The sequence below is a fragment of the Astyanax mexicanus genome, chromosome 1 (genome assembly GCF_023375975.1).
Source record: "Astyanax mexicanus isolate ESR-SI-001 chromosome 1, AstMex3_surface, whole genome shotgun sequence".
NCBI classification, from domain to species: Eukaryota; Metazoa; Chordata; class Actinopteri; order Characiformes; family Acestrorhamphidae; genus Astyanax; species Astyanax mexicanus.
This window is the reverse complement of record NC_064408.1, coordinates 129822315-129847966: the sequence shown is the minus strand read 5'-3', so window position 1 is coordinate 129847966 and position 25652 is coordinate 129822315. Positions and strand designations below refer to the sequence as shown.

At 37.2% G+C, this 25652-nt stretch overlaps 5 protein-coding genes across 6 annotated transcripts in view; all 5 read left to right on the top strand.

Moving 5' to 3' along the window:
* Positions 1-1611: 1611 nt before the first annotated feature.
* On the top strand, positions 1612-24950 carry LOC125785584 (zinc finger protein 239-like). The gene is made up of 2 exons (XM_049469430.1): positions 1612-1787; positions 23156-24950. The coding sequence occupies exon 2, from the start codon at positions 23284-23286 to the stop codon at positions 24136-24138; it is 855 nt and encodes a 284-aa protein (XP_049325387.1). The 5' UTR covers positions 1612-1787; positions 23156-23283; the 3' UTR covers positions 24139-24950.
* Positions 6247-25652, top strand: part of LOC125785578 (zinc finger protein 239-like) — a 33408-nt gene continuing 14002 nt past the window's right edge. The window contains exon 1 of the mRNA XM_049469388.1: positions 6247-9028. Coding sequence (XP_049325345.1) covers positions 6247-7176 — 930 coding nt within the window. The 3' untranslated portion in view covers positions 7177-9028. The remainder of the gene's footprint in view (positions 9029-25652) is intronic.
* On the top strand, positions 12083-18683 carry LOC125785586 (zinc finger protein 239-like). Of its 2 annotated transcripts, none has more exons than XM_049469450.1 (3): positions 12083-12202; positions 14174-14296; positions 14486-18683. In XM_049469450.1, the coding sequence occupies exon 3, from the start codon at positions 14562-14564 to the stop codon at positions 15405-15407; it is 846 nt and encodes a 281-aa protein (XP_049325407.1). In that variant the 5' UTR covers positions 12083-12202; positions 14174-14296; positions 14486-14561; the 3' UTR covers positions 15408-18683. The 2 variants fall into 2 exon arrangements, with proteins under 2 accessions (XP_049325407.1, XP_049325413.1); XM_049469456.1 differs by having other exon boundaries at positions 14154-14296.
* Positions 12208-25652, top strand: part of LOC125785459 (zinc finger protein 239-like) — a 27447-nt gene continuing 14002 nt past the window's right edge. Inside the window, exon 1 of the mRNA XM_049469176.1 lies at positions 12208-12241. The gene's annotated coding sequence lies outside the window, so the exon portion shown is untranslated. The remainder of the gene's footprint in view (positions 12242-25652) is intronic.
* LOC125785583 (zinc finger protein 345-like) overlaps positions 21944-25652 on the top strand; it is a 28319-nt gene continuing 24610 nt past the window's right edge. The window contains exon 1 of the mRNA XM_049469415.1: positions 21944-22148. The gene's annotated coding sequence lies outside the window, so the exon portion shown is untranslated. The remainder of the gene's footprint in view (positions 22149-25652) is intronic.

Here is a 25652-nt window from a genome sequence, read left to right as displayed (position 1 = left end):
TCAGTAGCTAGCTTAGCTAACACTAGGAAGGTTACAATAGTTCATTTAGCCGGTTCCTTATGTTTGACCTAAAATCAGCGTTTAATTAGATTAGTTTTATTTCAAGTTGTTTAATCTCATCTATGTAACCACAAATTATTAGTGTTTTTCTCAGTTTATTAAACAGTTTAAGAGAAACGGGGCTAATTCACTGCTAACTCTGTTAGCTGCTAACAGGCTAATGTGACAGGAATCTGACAGGAGAGCATCTCCTGCTGAATCACAGTGTAACCCAGCTGAAGTTTAGCCACATAATGTGAGGCTTTCCCTTAATTAAGCACTTTAAGAAAACCACTGGAGCACTTAAGTATTATGTAAACAAATTTCCATTTTTATTTTTAAAATAATAAAAATAATAGGAACTCCAGAGGTTTTCTAGAAGGGCTGTTTTGGTGCCACATAATATATTATAACATTCTCTTAGAAGATCACAAACACGCAAGAGTTTATTTGTGTGTAAAAACATCTTAATGGCACTAGATGGAGGTAGTTCTCCTTTCTGACAGCAAGAAGCTCTAAACCACACCTCCTTTTACACACACATATATATATATATATATATATATATATATATATATATATATATATATATATATATATATATATATATATATATATACATATGTACATATGTACATATGTATATATATATATATATATATATATATATATATATATATTTACTTTTTTACTTGTGTGATAGAAAAGGAACACTTTTCTCATTCTTCATTAATGCCATATAATATGTAATAACTCTTCTATATATGAATTCGTTCTGAAAATGTAAAGTAGCATGCTTAAAAGCGACCAACTAACCAGCTCATATTTCTCATATTGGTAATACTATGACTACCTGCAAGCTAATTTTCAGCCATGAAACCAGTCGCCAGAAATCTCGAGAAGGGTATAGCTGCCGTGAGCCCCGCCCCTCAACACTCAGTGCGGTCTCACCCACACCACTCCACGAACACACTGTAAATAAACTGCGCATGACCAAAGCCACCACTGACTGACCCCGCCCACGTATTTACAGAGCAGGATGTAAATATAAATGTGTCTTCAGTGTGACACGAAAATAAATCACTGAATTTAACTAATACAGTCTCAGTCAGTCACTCACCTCATTCACCACATAGCCTGTGACTCACCTCCTCCACAGTGTCTGCCTCTTTGTAAAAACCTAAATATCTATTGAACCATTGAACAATTTGTCTATAATAGGTTTAAAAATAAAGAAAACTTAAAAAAATAAAAAAAACAACAAACAAACAAAAAAACACTAAAATTCACGTAAAAATGAAGTTATTGTAAAAAAAAAGTGACGTCCTATTTAAAAAGCAATAGAAGTTGTTCATTTGTTAGAGTTCATTTGTAACATTTCTAACATATTTAGAGTGTTTCTACTCTTTTTTTTCTCCCACAACCTTAATCCTTTACAGCTTCAAAAACATGTATTATGCAAATTAGATGATGACGTCATTTAGCGACTTCTAGCGACTTTTAGGACAGCCAATAGCTACTTTCCTTACTGAGGAGTTGGCAACACTACTTTATACTATTGGGCGGCTGGTTTCCTCTTCAGCAGTGTATGATAGGTGGCAGTATGGAACTAGTTTTCCATCCGAAAACCCGCAGAAACTGGATCTCCACGAGCTTTCAGCTAGTAAATCTGTAGGATTGAACAGTTCCAGTCTTCGCTGTGGATCAGCGGAGTCCGTTCTGAGAAAGAAATGATCATCAGTTAGATGGTAAGTCTTTCTCGTGCTCTCAAATAGTCCGTGTTCAGTTGATGGAATAGCTCGTTGTTTGGACAACATTGGATTTCCAAACAACTCCACCTCCTCCGATAGATCTCTCTCTCTCTCTCTCTCTCTCTCTCTCTCTCTCTCTCTCTCTCTCTCTCTCTCTCTTTCTTTCTTTCTTTCAGTCTTTCCCCGAGCTCCAACTTCTCCTTATTGCACTGCTCTCACTCTTTTTCTTCCAGCTCTTTACTCCTCTTTCTGCATCGCTGCATTTCCTCCGCATTAAACTGCACCGTTTTAGAGAAACTATAGCGAGCATAAGACTGCTGCTGTGTTTGTTCTGTTCTCTGAGTTCTAGCAGCTCTTCAGCTTTCTCTCCCATGTTTCGGGTGGATTCGAGGAACATCAGGTTGGAAATCCCAGACCGACACGAAGCCGCTATTTAACTGGCCTTATTGCTCAAACCCCTACCTTAATAAGTTGTGGCCATGCATTATTTTTGTTTATACTGGAAATCGCCTTAGTAGCTCCATAGAGTCCAGCACGAATTCTAAATAATAATCAAAAATTGAGTTACTGATATTTTTCTTTAATAAAATAAAATCTTTAAGAAAAGTGCTGCATTATTTAATGTATATTTTTAAAGCTGTTAGGTGGAGGATCTTCAAAGGTTAAAGGTTGCTGATCGGATCATAATCGGCCACAGTAACTTAAGCCAGGCGGACACTGCGATTTTAGCCCGATTTTAAGCCCGATCTGGTCGGATGCGACTGAATATCATGATCGGGCCGAATTTTAGCTTGATCGTGCGTCGTTTGTCGTGCAGTGTGAGAGGGGAAGCGATGTCCGATTAATTGCCCATACGAGCTGCGAATGAGCAGTCGGACGCGACCAGGGATTTCTGACATGCCAGAAATTTTGGTCGCTTGTCTCACAGTGTGAGCTGTTTTGCGGGCCGATTTCTTAACGTTACGACCTGTTTTCCCAAAAATCTGCACAGTAACTATAAATAATTATTAGTCATATTTATTTCTGTCAGTTATAAGGATTTATATGTATATTTATGTTCGGTACACAGACTTATATCTTAATATAGCAGACACAGGAATTCTGCTGTTTAAGAATTTCAACAGATGCTTATTCTCAGTCAATAGCTGGAGTTTTTGAAAAGAAAAATTAAAAGAGAAAATATCTTTGACAAACATAAATTTATTTTATTTCACTTTGCTATTATATCTGAAAAATAAAGCACATTGTCAGCCTCTGGTGCTGCCCGTCAATTATATAAACCTTAAAACATGCACAGAAATATAAAGCTATATTTTATAATTCGTTTCTTTTAGCCAGGGCAAATTTATTAAAATTATAAATATGTTAATTTATTAATTAAAATCTCGTCCAGTGCTCCAGAATATTAGCCACGCAAAGCCAGCTTAGCGCAGCGCGTGGCATTGCGCGCGGCATTGCCCGCATATTAACCTCTGTCTTCTAATATAAACGTTTTAATAAATAAGGTCGGAGAAGTGTAGTAAAATTAGTGCTATTAAACTTACTAAAGCTAATAAAGTAATAAAGTACTGATAATTAATCAAGATAAATCAGACAAAATGCGCTGCGCCTCTCTCTCGCTCTCTTTCGCAGCCCGGAGCTGAATTCAGTGCGAGGCTACAGAAACCCAGTTCAGTTGAATAAAAATAAGTAAGGGCCTAAGTACAAGCAAAGGACCTGTAAGTAAATATAGTCAAATATAAAGAATAGTTTGAGGTTTTGGTGAGCTTTTTTCATGATTTGAAACTGAAACTAACTGAAACTTTGATTATTCTGCAGAAAGCCTGGGTTATTTTAAACGAATTTTTAATGAGTTTATACTTTATATTTTTTATTTATTCATTTTAATTATTTTTCTTCTTTTATTAATCAAATCATTAAATATATATCTTCATAAGATATAATTTTTTTTACCTTTTATGTCAATTTTTATGATCTTTTTTTAAGGTCCTATTTTTCCTTTTTTACGTATATATTTTATTCGTCTATAATAAATGTCATTTTTTTCTTCCTATTTTTATATATATTTTTAATCCCTTTTAAACTGTTAATGCTCAGCGGCACTGTAAATGAGGGTCCCTATCCAGTCTGAATAACCGATTGCTTGTTTAATATTCAGTGTTGCAAAACCAGTTTTTACATAAACAATAAACAGAATAAAAAATAATATTATTTTATTTTATTTAAGCTGCTGGTGTTTCTTTCGCAGCCTGACGCGCAGTCATTTTTCTATGCGCTCTCCTTCTGTAAAACGGACAACCCGTAGAGTCCACGTCGCCTCAGCCACCTGCGAGTCCATGTACGGTACGTCTCTTCCGTGGACTTTCAGCGCACAACAGGGCACAAATAAGTAAAGCTAAGCGCTTTCTTTTGCAAGGCGTTGTGTTGAAGCGAGAGTTTGTACGCAAAGAAAGCTCCGCCTACGGGCTGCGTTTAGACGTGCAGTGTAAGCTCCCCCGTCGCAGCAGGACAGTCGGACCGTACAGTGTGTGCAGATGAATCGCAGGCGTTGTTCATACACGACAAACGATTCAAACGTGCAGTTTGAGCTCTCCAGAACGCATCCGATTAAAAAAATCGCACAGTGTCCGCCTGGCTTTAGGGTTAGGATCTTGTTATTGTCATGCAGTTAAAGGTGAGTGAGTGGAGGGGTTGTTGTCTACAGTTGTTATCTACTGGATTGATCAACTTCCTGTATTGTTACTAAAGTGGGTTTTTACACCCCTTTTATGGGTAGCGTTGGTGAGTAATTCTGATATATACAGCATTATTTAATGCATTTTGGGTTAGTATTGGTAAATTTATGACAATTTTTTTTTTTTTACTTTACTAAGTAAAGTTTTTATCAAAATAAGGTCAGTATCAAAATTGACCAGGATTTGCAAATGTGTTCTGTTTTATTTTTGTTTCACACAATGTCCCACAGCTGCATTCTGGTGTTGTAAAGGTATTAAACTACAGACTGGAGTAAACTATAGTCATAATTCACATATCCTATAAAACCACAGCATCTACAAACACTAACCAGCATAAACACACCCATCTGTTATTAAAAACTGTCATTAATGTAGTTCGGAAATACAGTTAGTTTCGCCGGATAGCCGTTAGCTATTGCAGCTTATCCTCTACGCTACCTATTAAAATAAGTCTCCTGCGCAACCGTTGCAAAAAAAAATGCCCTGAATTTAATATTTAACGTTTTTAATATTTAACTTTTTTTTTTTTTGTAATTTTTCAGTAAAAATTAAAACATTTCATTTGAAAGGAAACTATTGTGTATTTGCATATAAAGTGTGTCAAATAAATTACTTTTAAATGCATTTACATTAAATGCACTTGTGTATATTCTTCAAAGGGCTGTATGGCCTGTTTCAGCCTCATTATGTAACCTTAATCATAGTGCTATTAATAAACTAAAAGTATCGGTATTTGTGTCGTATATGCAATTTTATATCAGTTTTATATCTGTATCGGATCAGAGCTGAAAAAAGTGTATCGTCCCATCACTAGTCTGAATAATATATACTAAACATGGTTTTAAAGAATAAGACAATACAAAATTACACATGTAAGAAGAATTACACATTATCTGAGAATTTCTATTTACTTAATGAATTTACATTAGAAGTGCTACTCTAATTATACATTTACATTAGCATGGGTCAGTTTAGGTACACATATACCTCAGAAATGTTTTTGCAATAATACATTTCCTTAGCCATAAATCTTCCCCAAAATGGCTATGTATAATTATGCATTTGCTGTCTTATAGTTAATCAAGTAATGATATCAATGGTTTACCTCAGAAATGCTATTTTAAACATGTATTTATCCCAGCTTTTCTTACCATAGTGTCATACAGTATGTTGATTAGTGTAGAGAAACAGTTGGTAAAAACTGTTGCATTTACCTTGGCAGTGCTTTCTAATCCTAAATTTACCTGAACACCTGCTGTGTAAACTGATAGCAGATCCAAAAATTGATTCTAAAAGACTTTTGTTTTTTCTAAAGGCCTGTTTATTCATCCACAGGCACTGCAGATGGTTTGTGTTTGGCCCTGAGGTTCTGAGAGGATTTTGAGGGGTTCTAATACACAGGACGCTATTTGGCCATTGAAGGACCTCTTTCAGAATCACTCCAACTGCTTCAGACAGGTAATTTCAGGTTCACTTACTTCTCTCTATTAGGAACTTGGTCGATTGATCTGAGAAGTTCATATTTCATACACATCAGCAGTACGATCTAGAATGTCAGATTGGAATTTGTAATAAATACTCAGATTAGCATGTAGATTTCTATTCCTGTTTGCACTGAAGTTTTTTTTTTCTTTGCTTCTTCCAGAACTGAACGCTGTCCTGTTCCAGGTCCCCTGCTCCTAGTGTCGACTTTACAACCTGTTTAAAATTTAGCTACATAAATGAACTCAACCAGAACATTTCACAAAGAGTTTAAGCTAGAAGAAGGAACAAACATGGCATCGACAAAAATCTCCAGTACTCAGCAAACATCCTCTCCTACCCCTCCCAAACAAATGCAGAAAAGTACAGGCAAGAAAAAAACTCACCACTGCTCAGACTGTGGGAAGAGTTTTAGCCATCAGAGTACTCTACAACGACACCAGCGCATTCACACTGGAGAGAAACCGTATCAGTGCTCAGACTGTGAGAAGAGTTTTAGCAGTCAGAGAGATCTTCAACTACACCAACGCATTCACACTGGAGAGAAACCGTATTATTGCTCAGACTGTGGGAATAGTTTTAGTCGTCAGAGGGATCTTCAACTACACCAACGCATTCACACTGGAGAGAAACCTTATTACTGCTCAGACTGTGGGAATAGTTTTAGTCGTCAGAGTACTCTCCAACTACACCAGCGCATTCACACTGGAGAGAAACCATATCACTGCTCAGACTGTGGAAAGAGTTTTAGCCGTCAGAGTGATCTTCAAATACACCAGCGCATTCACACTGGAGAGAAACCGTATCACTGCTCAGACTGTGGGAAGAGTTTTAGCCGTCAGAGTACTCTCCAACGACATCAGCGCATTCACACTGGAGAGAAACCGTATTACTGCTCAGACTGTGGGAAGAATTTTAATTTGCAGAGTAGTCTCACAACACACCTGCGCATTCACACTGGAGAGAAACCGTATCACTGCTCAGACTGTGGGAAGAGTTTTAGTCATAAGATTTCTCTCAAAATACACCAGCGCATTCACACTGGAGAGAACCTGTATCACTGCTCAGACTGTGGGAAGAGTTTTATTTACCAGAGTTCTCTCCAACTACACCAGCGTATTCACACCAGCGCATTCACTGCTATAGCAATATACCATACAGCGGTGTAAAAAGTGTTTTCCCTTCCTGATTTTTTGCATGTTTGTCACACTTAAATGTTTCGGGACATCAAACCAATTTAAATATTAGTCAGACAACACAGGTAAACACCAAATGCTATTTTTAAATGAAGGTGTTTATTATTAAGGGAGAAAAAAAATCCAAACCTACATGGCCCTGTGTGAAAAAGTGATTACCCCTAAACCTAATAGCTGATCAGGCCACCCTAAGCAGCAACAACTGCAACCAAGCGTTTGTGATAACCTGCAGTGAGTCTTTTATAGCGCTGTGGAGGAATTCTGTCTCCACTCATCTTTACAGAATTGTTGTAATTCAGCAGCATTGGAAGCTTTTCCAGCATGAATGGCCTTTTTAAGGTTATGCCACAGCATCTTAATCGGATTCAGGTCAGGACTTTGACTTGGCCACTCCAAAGTCTTTGGTTTTCTTAAGCCATTCAGAGGTTGACTTGCTGGTGTGTTTTGGATCATTGTCCTGCTGCAGAACCCAAGTTCTGTTTCAGCCTGAGGTCACGAACAGATGGTCGGACATTCTCTATCTTTTAGTAGACAGCAGAATTCATCGTTCCATTTATCAAAGCCAGTCTTCAAGGCCCTGATGCAGCAAAACAGCCCCAGACCATCACATTACCACCGCCATGTTTTACTGTTGGTATAATGTACTTTTTTTTATCACAGTCGCAGATGCAGAGACTTCAGACTTGACTCGGACTTGTGCCCAAAAGACTTCTGTGTGGAGTTTTTTTTCAGTGGACAGTAAATAAATACAGCTCTACAACTATACACTACTCTAAGTTATATTCAAGTTTCATTTTTATAGTGTTTGTCCATGAAAATGTATAATATTTCCAAATCTAACATATATATCGTTGTTGTGAATTCAATTGAATTTAGCTTTTAAAGGATTTGCAAATCATTATGTTCTGTTTTTTTTTTCTCACACAATGTGCCCATTAGAATTGGGGTTGTACTAATATGTACATTCTTTTGCCCTCTTTTTATTTTAGCCACTTTGTTTAACATATAAAATCTGTATTTTTTTTTTTTTTTTTTTTTTTTTAATGGTTAGTTTTGGCCCAGTAACGTGCAACCTGTTTACCTCCACTAAATTATTACTGTCAAAGTTTTTGAATCAAGAATTTAAAAATGTATTCTGTGTTGTTTTCTCTTGGAACAGAAAGAATCATTTCCTGTCATTTGTAATCTGTAACTAATTTCTGTGAATTAAAGTAATGAGTAAATAAGAGTTAAAAAGAACCTTATTAAGTGAATAGGAATTGGATATGATTTACTTTTCTAAAAGTATTGATTCAAGCTGTTACTAAATATGCTTTTAAGTGCCCCGTGCTGGAGTCAGTGAGACTGCATCACCTGTGAGGACACTAGAGCATGTTGGTAAAGACTTGTATTTATAATATAATTGTTAAGAGAGAACATATGATACGTAACTCCTGTGTTGATCCTTAGCTGCATTCTTTAAACCATCACTGATCATCAGTAAATTTTACATTTCATTTGTAAATCAAGGGAGGAGAGTGTGAAGAGACACAGTCCAAACTGATTGAGGACTAGTGTGAAGTTTCCACAATCAGTCACAATAATTTAAAGACGTGTCATGAAAGCCGTTAACAAGCATATGTGACAGGTTATGATTTTGAAACAAGGATTTTTGCTACAACAGCAAATATTACCAATAATAATGATTTATTAAACTTATTTAAGGTAGTTTTGTTTTCTTTTTAGTGAAATGGGCGGGAGAAGGTTTTTTTTTTAAGGGAGAAGCCTCAGCTCCTCAGGTAACCTAGGTATGGACTTTATCTCTCAGATTATCCCAGAAACACAGGTAGATGAGTGTTTGTTAGTCTGAGTGTATCTAAATGATAAATTCTGTAAATTTCCCGCTCCTCACCTTTAAACTGCAGTTTAACCCGTGAAGCAGCTCCTCAGCCCAGTTCCAGAACTTTCCCTCAGAGAGAGAAAACTCTTCAGCTTTGCTGCTGAAACTGTTTAAACTAGCTAATATCCGCCACAGTAGTGAAATACAGCTCCACATTCTGCTGAGATCTCAGTAAATCAGTTAGTAAACACTGTTAATGAACATAAAACACAAGCAGGACATGAGAATACGGAGTTTTATTCAGTTAGCTAAAAAGCTAACTCTCTAAATTTCACCCAGCAACAGCCGCGTCACTCGCGCGGTAAGACCAACCAATCAGAGCTAGGGTCAGACTCATCGCGTGATTTCATTGGTCTGAAAGTCTGTCGCTCAGAGTTCTCCCCCGCAGATTTGCAGGGTTTTTTTCTGGTTGTTAAATTTTTTACTATTGTTTTACCATTAAAATAGTGTATAAGTGTAATAATGTTGTGTTGTTAATAATAATAATAGTAATTCATATTTAAATAATTAAACATACACAATAATGAATAAATAAAAAAAATGTATGAATCATTTCGTATAATAATAATAATAATAATTATTATTATTATTATTATTATACGAAATGATTCATACATTTTTTTATTAATAAAATAGCATATTAGTTATACTGTAGTAGTAGTGATAATAATAAGAATAATCATATTAACAACAATAAATTAAATTTAAATAATTAAACATTTAAATAATTAAACTCACACAATAGTAAATATTAAGAATGGAATTTAATAAACACAGATAGGCAATACTGATTAAATATAATGCTACATAATTAAATTGAATTTTATTTATATAGCGCTTTTTACAACAAACGTTACCACAAAACAGGAGAGAAAAAAAAATTATAGAGAAAAAAAAAATTAAAAAAAAAAATTATAGAGAAAAACAGGCCCACGCCTTTTATGAGCAGCACCACAGAGATGCCAGTTATTGGGGCGACACAGTGGCAAGGAAAAAAATTAATGTGCACAACTTTAAATGCAGTTTTAACTATGCTACATATGTGTGCATCAAACAAGAAAACTGGGTCAAATATGACCCCTAGGTTTCTCACAGATTTACCAGGTATACTTAAGTGACTGTCTTTTTATGTTTTTATCAATATTAGGACCTAATAAAGGGAACTCTGTTTTATTAGAATTAAGTAAGAGAAAGTTGTTTATCCTCCAATTTTTCTGATCCTTGTGGGACACCATATTTTACTCTAGACTAATAAGAACATTCATTATCTAAATAAACACACTCTCAGATATGATCTGAACCAGGTGAGGGCAGATCCTTTAATTCCTATAAGATTTTCTAACCTATCAAGCAGAATACGTGACCTATAGTGTCAAAGGCAGCACTAACATCTAGCAGGACAAGGATAAGCCTCTGTATTTGTAAAGAAATGGTTAAGCGGGACAATAAGGAATATAGCGGCCCACTTGGATTAATCACAAGACAATGCTCGGAGCTTCTACTGGTGTAACTTTATTTCTCTCCTCTTCTCACCACAGACGTTTTGACACCGTGAAAACTACATAATAGATACAAAACACAAATGCCATAGTACCATATTTCACAGATAATGAATAGAACAGTATTTAAACTTTTAAATTAGTAAGTCTTAGCAAACTTCCACATGAATTTAACCTTTTAAGTTATTATGAGTTACAGTTCCTACTGAAAACAAAATAATAATAACCATTTCTCTTTGTCTTAAATGAAATAAATTACTCATTTGAATTAATGCACAATTTGTCTCTTCATACCTCCTTCTGCTTCCAAGGGCGCTAAGTTTGAGCTTTGTCTGCCAACAGCCTATCTTCCACACACCTCTCAGTGACAGTCTATGCGTGACATACAAATGACACAAAAAACGGAGCAAACTACAATAAAATATCTTAATAAATAATTAATTTGTTCTCATGTTTTTACCGTTTCTGGAGCAACGTGCACAGCATTATGGTGAGAACTCGAACAGAAGGTTTAGCGTCAGTAATAACAGGAGGTAGTAGAATAAGACCGGAGCTCTTCAAAATAAAAGCCCAAAATGTAGAGTGGTAGAACTGCATCATTTACCAAAGAAAAATAAATAAATAAATAAAATATTCAGCTGTCATTTACAAGGAAATTGAAAACAATTCTCATTAAAATCTAGCTGAAGATTATGTACTACCAGGCTCTGTTGGAAGTAATAATTGCAGGCAGATTGTGCATAAAATGTATTAAATATTTTCCTTTTTTTAACAAGAACACACATGCGCTCGTATTATATAGAAAGGATTCAGGTATAACAGTGGGATTTATGTATTTATTAAAAACAGGGTGGATGATATATCAGAAAATTACTGCTAACCGCTAGTGGGAGCCCGCGAAAGAGTCTTAAATGAATGGGAGTGAATGGAGATAAAAACCTAAAACACAAATTAAAAATAGATACTATTCACTTGGCCAGAATATTCTTTTAATTCTCAAAAGTAGAAATCCTCTTAGAGTTTTTCTTCATTAAACGTGTTTTTAACAGGAAATGAAAGCTGTGCATTACTGCTACTGTGAGCTGACTGGTTCTGAGCTGACTGGTTCTGAAGAAGGTTCTGTGGGTTCTGTGTTCCACACAAATCCATATTTCTGTGGAGTTAATCATGCTGCCATTACATCGTTACTGTCAAAGTTTTTTAAATAAAACATATATAGTGCGTTTTACACGTTGTTGGTGAGTCACGCTGGTATGTACAGCTTTATTTATTGGATATATTTGTTTTTTTAAACCGTTTCGGGACTTGGTCAAGCCAACCTCCACTTCCAAACGCTCGGTCAAACTAACCGTCGATTAATTTAATAACACATCATTGCAGAATGACTTGATATTAAGGGGTGGTCTTTTATTTTGAAATGTGTTCCTTCACACGCTAAAAGCCTTTTTCACGCAAGGAGGAGGGGTCAAGTTCCGGGCGAGGTGATGGATAAACCTATTTCCGGTTTGGAGCACCGCTACGAAAATGCATGGGTTTTATTATTCCTCATGTTTTTCCGCACTAGGCAGGACGACGTTACCAGAACCGTCGAGGAACTATCGAGAGAAACTCCATAAGGAATGTAAGTCCTTTTTCGAGCAGTTTATTTTTGATTATGAAGGTAAATGGCTCCAGTTCTGTTGTTTAGGTTAACCAAGCTCTTAGCTCCGTGCTCTTGTGTGTGTCTTATGATTTTGTGTGCTTGTTGTCCAATGCATTAGATAAGAACACCTCTTTAAACAAAAGCGAGGAACCACTCATTCGGATAGAACGGGTCAGCTGGCTCGTGGTTACAGCACTGCAGTTCACTAAACCATTTACTGTTTATTATTTAATTTTATTTCTTATTACAACCTAGTGCTCTGTTGAGTTTTATATATTCCACCAATGTACACACCTTTTTATCAGCCGTTTCCTAGTACCACACCTGGATGAATTGAAAGTCGTATGAAGTACGGGGTTAAGCTAAATAAGGGAAAATAAAGTGGATGTGGACTCCAGCTGTTGCTTCTGAATGTTCTGGGGTATGCTTTAGTAGCACTATTTTGCTAGAATACATCCTACTTATTAAAGAAATCTAAGTATCCTTTTTTAATAAGACCCTTAATCTATGGTACTAAACTACACCCTATGATTTTCTTCTGCAGTTGCAGTTCTTTCTGTTTGTTCACTCCATCAGTAAACATACTAATTATTATTATTATTGAACTTCAACAAAGAGGAGAGGTTTACATAAGGGTAAGGATAGGGTTTCTAGTGTTTGGGACTCACAAACCCAGAAGCAAACGTTAGTAATGACTGTAATGATTACACTTGCCCGAGAGCCCATATAGGATATTTTAAAAATAACATATATTTATTATGTACTGTAAGGCACACCTAAAATTCGTAACTTTTTCCAAAAATTGCCAGTCCGCCTTATAATCCAGTGCATGTTATGTAGGAATTTTACCAGTCAGGTTGTAAGGAGCAATAAAGCTACTCTGTATAAAGAAGTACTAAGTATAAATAATTTAGTGCTGCTAACTGGGACTGGCTAGTGCTGCTAACCGGGGCTGGGAATCGTTGCTGACTGGGGCTAGTGCTTACCCTTGGAGAAAAAAATGGAATTTTAAGCTTACTGTAAATAAATGCAGTCAGCTTGTTTATTCACCCAAATAAATGGTTTTCAGGGGAGAAATGTGTAGATTAATATCCAGCACTCAATCGACTTTGACAGAAATGTTTTTTTTATTATAAGAATTACAGTTTTATTTTCTTAGGTGCTGTCTCGTTAAAAGGAAAATATGGTGACACACTTGCTCACTTCGATCTAGATATCCTTACTTGTGTCGCTAAATGCGCCTTATGTTTGAAAAAAGACCAGAAAATCCCTTGATAGTGCACCTTATCTGGTGCGCCTTATAGTCCGAAAAGTATGGTACTTATTCATTTACCTCAAATGTGCTGATACCATAAGTATAATTAAACAGGGAAATTTTATGATTTTAATTGGTTGTTAGAAGTCTGAATGATATATACTAAACATGGTTTTAAACAGAAAGACAATACAAAATTACGTATTTAAAAAGATATATTAACCATACGTACAACATGCATTTATCTGAACAATTCTATTTACTTTTATGAATTTACCGCAGCAGTGCTATTTCAGTTTTACCTTGGAGATGCTACTGTTATAAATTTACCATAGCATACCTCAGAAATGCTTTTGCAATTATACACTTCCTTAGCCATAAATCTTCCCCAAAATGGCTTTATGTATTTATGCATTTGCTGTCCTATATTTAATCAAGTAATTATATCAATGGTTTACCTCAGAAATGCTATTTTAAACATATATTTATCTCAGCAGTGCTTTTCTTACCATCGTGTCATACAGTTTGTTGATTAGTGTAGAGAAACAGTTGGTAAAAACTGTTAAATTTACCTTGGCAGTGCTTTTCTTATCCTAAATTTACCTGAAAACCTGCTGTGTAAACTGATAGCAGGTCAAAGAATTTATGCTAAAAGTATTTTGTTTTTTTCTAAAGGCCTGTTCATTCATCCACAGGCACTGCAGAGGGTTTGTGTTTGGTCTTGAGGTTCTGAGAGGATTTTGAGGGGTTCTACTACACAGGACGCTATTTGGCCATTAAAGGACCTGTTCCACAATCACTCCCACTGCTTCAGACAGGTAATTTCAGGTTCACTTACTTCTCTCTATTAGAAACTTGGTCGATTGATCTGAGAAGTTCATATTTCATACCCAACAGCAGTATGATCTAGAATGCCAGATTGGAATTCGTAATGAATACTGAGATGTGCATGTAGATTTCTATTCCTGTTTGCACTGATGTTTTTGTTTTTTCTTTGCTTCTTCCAGAACTGAAAGCTGTCCAGTTCCAGGTCTCGTGCTTCTAGTGTCGACTTTCCAACCTGTTTAAAATTTAGCTACAGAAATGAACTCAACCAGAGCATTTCACAAAGAGTTTAAGCTAGAAGAAGGAACGAACATGGCATCGACAAAAATCTCCAGTACTCAGCAAACATCTTCACCTACCCCTCCCAAACAAATGCAGAAAAGTACAGGCAAGAAGAAAACTCACCACTGCTCAGACTGTGGGAAGAGTTTTAGCCATAAGAGAGATCTTCAACTACACCAGCGCATTCACACTGGAGAGAAACCGTATCACTGCTCAGACTGTGGGAAGAGTTTTACTCAACAGAGTACTCTACAACGACACCAGCGCATTCACACTGGAGAGAAACCGTATAACTGCTCACACTGTGAGAAGAGTTTTAGCAGTAAGAGAGATTTTCAACTACACCAGCGCATTCACACTGGAGAGAAACCATATAACTGCTCACACTGTGAAAAGAGTTTTAGCAGTAAGAGAGATTTTCAACTACACCAACGCATTCACACTGGAGAGAAACCGTATTATTGCTCAGACTGTGGGAATAGTTTTAGTCGTCAGAGTACTCTCCAACTACACCAACGCATTCACACTGGAGAGAAACCGTATCACTGCTCCGACTGTAGAAAGAGTTTTAGCCGTCAGAGTACTCTCCAACGACATCAGAGCATTCACACTGGAGAGAAACCATATCACTGCTCAGACTGTGGAAAGAGTTTTAGCCGCCAGAGTACTCTCCAACGACATCAGCGCATTCACACTGGAGAGAAACCATATCACTGCTCAGACTGTGGGAAGAGTTTTATTTACCAGAGTTCTCTCCAACTACACCAGCGCATTCACACCAGCGCATTCACTGCTATAGCAATATACCATACAGCGGTGTAAAAAGTGTTTTCCCTTCCTGATTTTTTTGCATGTTTGTCACACTTAAATGTTTCGGGACATCAAACCAATTTAAATACTAGTCAGACAACACAGGTAAACACCAAATGCTATTTTTAAATGAAGGTGTCTATTATTAAGGGAGAAAAAAAAATCCAAACCTACATGGCCCTGTGTGAAAAAGTGATTACCCCTAAACCTAATAGCTGGTCAGGCCACCCTAAGCAGCAAAAACTGTAACCAAGCGTTTGTGATAACCTGCAGTGAGTCTTTTATAGCGCTGTGGAGGAATTCTGTCTCCACTCATCTTTACAGAATTGTTGTAATTCAGCAGCATTGGAAGCTTTTCCAGCATGAATGGCCTTTTTAAGGTTATGCCACAGCATCTTAATCGGATTCAGGTCAGGACTTTGACTAGGCCACTCCAAAGTATTTGGTTTTCTTAAGCCATTCAGAGGTTGACTTGCTGGTGTGTTGTGGATCATTGTCCTGCTGCAGAACCCAAGTTCTGTTTCAGCTTGAGGTCAGGAACAGATGGTCGGACATTCTCTATCTTTTGGTACTCGCTGGTATAATGTACTTTTTATCACAGTCGCAGATGCTGAGACTTCAGACTTGACTCGGACTTGTGCCCAAAAGACTTCTGATTTGGGCGCGTGCTTTGAGACGTGAACAATCATTGTTTTCTATTTTTGGCTTATGAATACCGAGGAAAGTTTGAAATGTGGGACTAGCTTCCATGGAGCGATTTTATGTGGTACGCAGCTCTCTGTTGTGTATTTACTTTTTAATTATTCCACTAGAACAGTCACGCTGCAGCTGCTCCTTCTGTTCCCTGTTTAGTCTTCTAGACACAGTTTATTTACTTTGGGATATTTGCGTTTTTTTTGTAATGCTACTTTATTGTTTTTGTACTGCTTTTGTACTGTCTTGAATATTTCGATTTTTTATTTTGTAATTCATTAGATTATATTTCTTTCTTAATTTAGTTGGTTATTTACAAATTTCATATCTATTTTTCTGTTATTATTAAATAATATAATCTTATTAGCTTCTAGCTGGTTGCTAGATCCTTTGTCATTTAACATCCAGAACTTCTCACTGATCTTTTTAATGAATGTTGGTTTACTCATTTAAAATCTGTACCTAAGTATTTTAAGCCTTTGAATGATTTGTCCTGTAGGAAAATGCAGGCGATTTATACGCTGGAACTTTAGTCTGACTGACAAGCTGCAAGACTGTAAGTCAAATGCAGCCTGTAGGCCAGGGATGAGCCATTAATTTTCCCAAGGGGCCACATATGAAATTGGAACGGTTTTAGAGGGTCAGACTAAGGTTGCGTGCAGTTCTTATTCAGTTGTTCACTAACGTGTGTTTCAGAACTTTCGAATCGGACAGTTCTTTGCACCTGACACTGGCTGACACTACACCCTCTTACTAGGTCTGCCTAACAACAGAGCGATCTATATTGTGATTGGCTCAACGAGAGTACATTAAAATATGCAGCCGATTGATTGGCAAGCGTGAATGTGTGAATTGGTGTGGCGTGTGTACTCGCTGAGGTGCGTGTGTCACACGCTCAAAGCGTGAGACTTGAGAACACTGCAGGTTCCTCCTGCATCAGGAGGAACTCAGGGCCCACTGCACCAGCATACAGTGTCACAAGGGGTCCGAGGATCTCATCCCGGGACCTAAATGCAGTCGGGGTACCTCTGGCGAGCACATGGATGTCTGTGTGGCCCTCTAAAGAAATGCCACCCCACACCATCGCTGACCCATTGCCAAATCAGTCATGCTGGCCCACGATGCAGCAGCAGATCGTTCTCCACAGCGTCTCCGGCCTCTTTTCTAGCTACTTTCATCTGTGAAGAGCACAGGCTGCCAGTGGTGAATCTGCCAATCCTGCTGTAAAAAAAATAAAATAAAATGCCTCGGACCCTAACAGACTTTAGAATTGTCACTAGGTATTTAATGGATTCACTAAAAAGAAATATTTTCTGAAAATGTACGTGATCCAACTTTACTTTGGTCTTTTCTTATGTTAATGCATGAGACAAAACTATAGAAATGAAACTTGGATATAACGTAGAATAGTAGTGTAGACTTTATAGATTTGTTACCTTAAAATGACTCAAATTTATGTCTTTTAGTGGTGGCACTCTAGATACCTAAAGCCCCTCCACCTTCCACTTGTGGATGCTCCACAGGTGATCAATTGGTTTAAATCAGGAGACATACTTGGGCAGTCCATCACATTTATATTTATCTCCCTCAGCAAGGCAGTTGGAGGTGTTTGGGGTTGTTGTCATGCGGCCCATTTTCTAAAGGGAGGGGATCATGCTCTGCTAATGTCACAGTACATGTTGGGATTGTTTGAATGCAGTGTGCAGTTTATGGTCTGAGCACTGACAAGCTAATCAACCATCTTTTCAACCTCTGCAGCAATGCTGGCAGCACACATGTGCCCTGTCCTGGAAAACGGAGCTATTACCTTGGTCACCATGCTGGAGCTCAGTTTCAGTTTCTCACATCCTCAAGAAGTTCGTTGCCATGAGGTGCCATGTTGAATGTGTATTATATGTTCCAGTGACCAGTATGAGAGTATTGTATCTTAAACTCCAAACCTGAAACCTTGTAACTCCATTGAGTAACAATTGAGCACAATTTGGACTTGTTTACCGTGAGACGTAATCACTTGTGTTGCAGCTATTTAGACATTATTGGCTGTGTGTGGAGTTTTTTTTCAGTGGACAGTAAATGAATACTGCTCTACAACTATACACTACTCTAAGTTATATTCAAGTTTCATTTTTATAGTGTTTGTCCATGAAAATGTATAATATTTCCAAATCTAACATTTCCAAGTCTAACATATATATCGTTGTTGTGAATTCAATTGAATTTAGGTTTTAAAGGATTTGCAAATCATCATGTTCTGTTTTTTTTTTTTCTCACACAATGTGCCCATTAGAATTGGGGTTGTACTAACATGTACATTCTTTTGCCCTCTTTTTATTTTAGCCACTTTGTTTAACATATAAAATCTGTATTTTTTTTATTTTTTTTTTAATGGTTAGTTTTGGCCCAGTAACGTGCAACCTGTTTACCTCCACTACATTATTACTGTCAAAGTTTTTGAATCAAGAATTTAAAAATGTATTCTGTGTTGTTTTCACTTGGAACAGAAAGAATCATTTCCTGTCATTTGTAATCTGTAACTAATTTCTGTGAATTAAAGTAATGAGTAAATAAGAGTTAAAAAGAACCTTATTAAGTGAATAGGAATTGGATATGATTTACTTTTCTAAAAGTATTGATTCAAGCTGGCCGCATTACTAAATATGCTTTTAAGTGCACTGTGCTGGAGTCAGTGAGACTGCATCACCTGTGAGGACACTAGAGCATGTTGGTAAAGACTTGTATTTATAATATAATTGTAAAGAGAGAACATATGATGCGTAACTCCTGTGTTGATCGTTAGCTGCATTCTTCAAACCATCACTGATCATCAGTAAATTTTACATTTCATTTGTAACTCAAGGGAGGAGAGTGTGAAGGAAGAGTGAAGAGACACTCTGTTCTCTGTTCCCATTCATTCAATGAAAATGAAGCCAAAATCTTCTGCCATGTTGGTGATCCTGCGCAGTAGAGACCAGAGGAGGGAGAAAGACTGTGGATAGCAGCCTACTCATTTGAATAACCCCGCCCCTGAGGGCTGCCTCGCGGTCCCCGACTGCATAGCGGGGCGGAGCGGAGCTGACGGTCTGTTATTGGTCCCGCCCATAAGCAGCCCTTTTACAATAACCACACCTTTTTGAATAGAGCTGAATAACGTTTTAAAAAACGAATTATGTGGGAATATAAAAATTTGACAATATAAGCAGAGGTTACACTAGCTGTTGCGTTTAAATAATGGAGGTAGAATTGCAGTATATTAGAAAAAAGCGTGATTGAAAGTTGTTCTGTTTTGCCATTGAAACCTATGGGGATGGGTGGAGTTACACAGCTTTCTGCAGCCGAACAGCAGGGGGCGCCCGACCTGTGGTGGCTTCACTTTTAAGAGACGATGCTCTGTCCAGCTATATACAGTCTATGAGACACACAGTCCAAACTGATTGAGGACTAGTGTGAAGTTTCCACAATCAGACACAATAATGTAAAGACGTGTCATGAAAGCCGTTAACAAGCATATATGACAGGTTATGATTTTGAAACAAGGATCTTTGCTACAACAGCAAATATTACCAATAATAATGATTTATTAAACTTATTTAAGGTCGTTTTGTTTTCTTTTTAGTGAAATGGTCAGGAGAAGGTTTTTAAGGGAGAAGCCTCAGCTCCTCAGGTAACCTAGGTATGAACTCAGATTATCCCAGAAACACAGGTAGATGTGTGTTTGTTAGTCTGAGTGTAACTAAATGATAAATTCTGTAAATTTCCCGCTCCTCACCTTTAAACTGCAGTTTAACCCGTGAAGCAGCTCCTCAGCCCAGTTCCAGAACTTTCCCTCAGAGAGAGAAAACTCTTCAGCTTTGCTGCTGAAACTGTTTAAACTAGCTAATATCCGCCACAGTAGTGAAATACAGCTCCACATTCTGCTGAGATCTCAGTAAATCAGTTAGTAAACACTGTTAATGAACATAAAACACAAGCAGGACATGAGAATACGGAGTTTTATTCAGTTAGATAAAAAGCTAACTCTCTAAATTTCACCCAGCAACAGCCGCGTCACTCGCGCGGTAAGACCAACCAATCAGAGCTAGGGTCAGACTCATCGCGTGATTTCATTGGTCCGAAAGTATGTCTCTCAGAGTTCTCCCCCGCAGATTTGCAGGGTTTTTTTCTGGTTGTTAATTTTTTTTACTATTGTTTTACCATTAAAATAGTGTATAAGTGTAATAATGTTGTGTTGTTAATAATAATAATATTAATTCATATTTAAATAATTAAACATACACAATAATGAATAAATAAAAAAAATGTATGAATCGTTTCATTATAATAATAATAATAATAATAATAATAATAATAATAATTATTATTATTATACGTGTTTTATTAATAAAATAGCATATTAGTTATTCTGTAGTAGTAGTGATAATAAGAATAATAATATTAATAACAATAAATTCAATTTAAATAATTAAACATTTAAATAATTAAACTCACACAATAGTACATATTAAGAATGGAATTTAATAAACACAGATAGGCAATACTGATTAAATATAATGCTACATAATTAAATTGAATTTTATTTATATAGCACTTTTTACAACAAACGTTGCCACTAAACAGCTTTACAGAGAAAAACAGGCCCACGCCTTTTATGAGCAGCACCACAGAGATGCCAGTTATTGGGGTGACACAGTGGCAAGGAAAAAAATTAATGTGCACAACTTTAAATGCAGTTTTAACTATGCTACATATGTGTGCATCAAACAAGAAAACTGGGTCAAATATGACCCCTAGGTTTCTCACAGATTTACCAGGTATACTTAAGTGACTGTTTTTATCAATATTAGGACCTAATATAGGGAACTCTGTTTTATTAGAATTAAGTAAGAGAAAGTTGTTTATACTCCCATTTTTCTGATCCTTGTGGGACACCATATTTTACTCTAGACTAATAAGAACATTCATTATCTAAATAAACACACTCTCAGATATGATCTGAACCAGGTGAGGGCAGATCCTTTAATTCCTATAAGATTTTCTAACCTATCAAGCAGAATACGTGACCTATAGTGTCAAAGGCAGCACTAACATCTAGCAGGACAAGGATAAGCCTCTGTATTTGTAATGAAATTGTTAAGCGGGACAATAAGGAAATTGAAAACAATTCTCATTGAAAACTAGCTGAAGATTATGTACTACCAGGCTCTGTTGGAAGTAATAATTGCAGGCAGATTGTGCATAAAATGTATTAAATATTTTTCTTTTTTTTTTAAGAAGAACACACAAGCGCTCGTATTATATAGAAAGGATTCAGGTATAACAGTTGGATTTATGTATTTATTAAAAACAGGGTGGATGATATATCAGAAAATTACTGCTAACCGCTAGAGGGAGCCCGCGAAAGAGTCTTAAATGAATAAAAACCTAAAACACAAATTAAAAATAGATACTATTCACTTGGCCAGAATATTCTTTTAATTCTCAAAAGTAGAAATCCTCCTCGTTTTTCTTCATTAAACGTGTTTTTAACAGGAAATGAAAGCTCTGCATTACTGCTACTGTGAGCTGACTGGTTGGTGAACTGATGCTTGAGTTACAGCCAGATCACGTTTTAAAGCTTAATGATAACTGGAGTTTAAATGTTTTATAAAAACCGGAGTTTTATCTGCGGTGCTGAATCATTTGATAGTGTTCTGTTGAGGAAATGAGTAAAAGTTTCAGTAGAAAAATAATAAAATATTTATAAACTCTGATTTTGCTCAGTTGCTCCATATAAACCAATTCATTTAGGGTAATTTTGGACTCACTCGAGAGCGCCCTCTAGAGGTGAAACAAGCCCAAAACACATTCTGAATTGAATATTGTCCTCTTTACTAGAGAGGCTCTGGTTTCCTCTTCAGCAGTGTATGATAGGTGGCAGTATGGAACTAGTTTTCCATCCGAAAACCCGCAGAAACTGGAGATCCACGAGCTTTCAGCTAGTAAATCTGTAGGATTGAACAGTTCCAGTCTTCGCTGTGGATCAGCGGAATCCGTTCTGAGAAAGAAATGATCATCAGTTAGATGGTAAGTCTTTCTCAAAGTCAGCTCTTTACTCTTTAGTCTTTACTTTAACTGCATCGCTGCATTTCCTCCGCATTAAACTGCACCGTTTTAGAGAAACTATAGCGAGCATAAGACTGCTGCTGTGTTTGTCCTGTTCTCTGAGCTCTAGCAGCCCTTCAGCTTTCTCTCCCATGTTTCGGGTGGATTCGAGGAACATCAGGGTGGAAATCTCTGACTGTTCCTCACAGGGTTCGCTTTTCTTCTCTACCGGGACTTTGCTCGGAGTTTTCGGAGAAGAGTCGGTTCCTCCAGGTCCTGTTTGCTGCTGGAGATTTCCAGAGCATAGTCGTGCTCAGCTATCAGCTGACCTCCCTTCAGCTCGCAACTTCAGTTACGATTTTCTGCTCCATTTACAAATTTTCCCTGTGTTTTCAGGTAAAAACAGTTACAATTGGAACAGAAGATTCAGAGACTCTGATTAGTACTCTAAAAGGAGTCACAGATTTTTCCTTAGTAAAATACATGAAAAGTTCTGCTATATACAGCAGTATTTAATGTATATATTTAAAGCTGTTAGGTGGAGGATTTTCATGTGTGGGTTAAAGGTTAAAGGTTGCTTATCGGATCATATTGCCAACAGTAAGTGAGTGGGGGAGTAGAGTATGGGGGAAGGGAATGGACCCTATGTGTAAACCCCAGTTGTTATCTGCAGGATTGATCAACTTCCTGTATTGTTACTAAAGTGGGATTTACACTCCGTTTCGGTGGGTAGGTAATGCTGGTATATACAGAAGAGTTGGAGAAGAGTCAGTTCCAATGTGTAATTTCTTGTTCACTTTCTACTCCCTACTCCTTACCTGGACACATTTATGATCAAATTGAACTAAAACATGGGGGGGAGTATTTGTGAGAAATAATGTCATTTGCATGTAGATTTCCCGATTTTCTGTTTGCCATCTAAGAGATTTTCATTTCACACTACAAACTAGTGCTAAGCTTGAGATTTGTTTTTTCTTTGCTTCTTCCAGAAATGAATGCCGTCCTGTTCCAGATCTTCTTCTCCTAGTGTCGTCTTTCCAACCTGTTTCAAATTTAGCTACGGAAAAACACTCTAAAAGAACAGTTCACAAAGAGGCTAAACTACTAGAGGAGGGACATGGAATCCACAAAAGGCTCCAATACTCAGCCAATACCCTCTCCTACCTCTCCCAAACAAATACAGAAAAGTACAGGCAAGAAGAAAACCCACCACTGCTCAGACTGTGGAAAGAGTTTTAATCAACAGGATGCTCTCCAACTACACCAGCGCATTCACACTGGAGAGAAGCCGTATCACTGCTCAGACTGTGGGAAGAGTTTTAATCAACAGGGTGCTCTCCAGCTACACCAGCGCATTCACACTGGAGAGAAACCGTATCACTGCTCAGATTGTGGGAAGAATTTTAGTCAACAGAGTACTCTCCAACAACACCAGCGCATTCACACTGGAGAGAAACCGTATTACTGCTCAGACTGTGGGAAGAGTTTTAGTCGTCAGAGTTCTCTCCTACGACACCAGCGCATTCACACTGGAGAGAAACCGTATTACTGCTCAGACTGTGGGAAGAGTTTTAGTCGTCAGAGTCATCTCCAAACTCACCAGCACATTCACACTGGAGAGAAACCGTATAACTGCTCAGACTGTGGAAAGAGTTTTAGTCATCAGAATACTCTCAATATACACCAGCGCATTCACACTGGAGAGAAACCGTATCACTGCTCAGATTGTGGGAAGAATTTTAGTCAACAGAGTACTCTCCAACAACACCAGCGCATTCACACTGGAGAGAAACCGTATCACTGCTCAGACTGTGGGAAGAGTTTTAGGTGTCAGAACGAGTTCAAACGTCACCAGAAAATTCACTCTGGAAATAAACCATATTATTGTTTTAAATGTGAGAAGCGCTTCCTGCGTTCAAGTACTTTGAAGAAACACAAATGCTCTAAGATCAGTTGTAGAACTAGTCTGTAAAACATCAATACACATTTACAGGAGTAGCAGACATCTACAAAATTAAGGTAGCTAACTGGATTTAGAGATGAAAATCCAGTAAGTCTTGTTTTTCTCACATGCGCTTGGGAACCTTATACTACTGTGATGAACACCATGTCCACATCTGGTAGTTTTGCCAAGTGTGAAAGTTATACACTCTGCAGTAATCTGTCCTTAAAGTTCCATTTGTAAAATGATTGAAATGATTAGGAATGTTCACATTCTAGATGGAGTGAAAGAGCCATTGTTGTATGTAGTGTACTTATAATGATCAATATTTTTTGATTGGTTTACTACCTAGCTGATATTAACTAGCTGATTCAAATTTGAAGATATTAAAATTTATATTGAATGAACGGTGACAATAATGATTAAATATAATTTTACATAACTAAATGCTGTTAGTCCTACTGTGGGGAAAGTTGGACTAGCATTATTTTAACTCTTTTGTTTACTTTGCTTTTAGTGTAACGTTAGTTAACATAAAGAGCAAAGCTGCCTTGTGTGCATTGACGAGAGGTGATGCCAGTTAACTTATGAAATTTGGACGAGTTTACTCCAAGTTCCTGATGTCTTCTGGTATTTAATTATTGCTATACAGGTCTTTCTCAAAACATTAGCATATTGTGATAAAGTTCATTATTTTCTGTAATGTACTGATAAACATTAGACTTTCATATATTTTAGATTCATTACACACAACTGAAGTAGTTCAAGCCTTTTATTGTTTTAATATTGATGATTTTGGCAAAAAAGTAAAGAAACAACAAAATTCCCTTTCTCACACAATTAGCATATTTCATCCGACCAATAAAAGAAGTGTTTTAATACTAAAAAGTCAACTTTCAAATAATTATGTTCAGTTATGCACTCAATACTTGGTCGGGAATCCTTTTGCAGAAATGACTGCTTCAATGCAGCGTGGCGTGGAGGCAATCAGCCTGTGGCACTGCTGAGGTGTTCTGGAGGCCCAGGATGCTTCGATAGCGGCCTTAAGCTCATCCAGAGTGTTGGGTCTCGCGTCTGTCAACTTTCTCTTCACAATATCCCACAGATTCTCTATGGGGTTCAGGTCAGGAGAGTTGGCAGGCCAATTGAGCACAGTAATACCATGGTCAGTAAAACATTTACTAGTTATTTTGGCACTGTGAGCAGGTGCCAGGTCCTGCTGAAAAATGAAATCTTCATCTCCATAAAGCTTTTCAGCAGATGGAAGCATGAAGTGCTCCAAAATCTCCTGATAGCTAGCTGCATTGACCCTGCCCTTGATAAAACACAGTGTACCAACACCAGCAGCTGAAATGGCACCCCAGACCATCACTGACTGTGGGTACTTGACACTGGACTTAAGGCATTTTGACATTTCCTTCTGCCCAGTCTTCCTCCAGACTCTGGCACCTTGATTTCCGAATGACATGCAAAAATTGAGCAACAGTCCAGTGCTGCTTCTCTGTAGCCCAGGTCAGGCACTTCTGCCACTGTTTCTGGTTCAA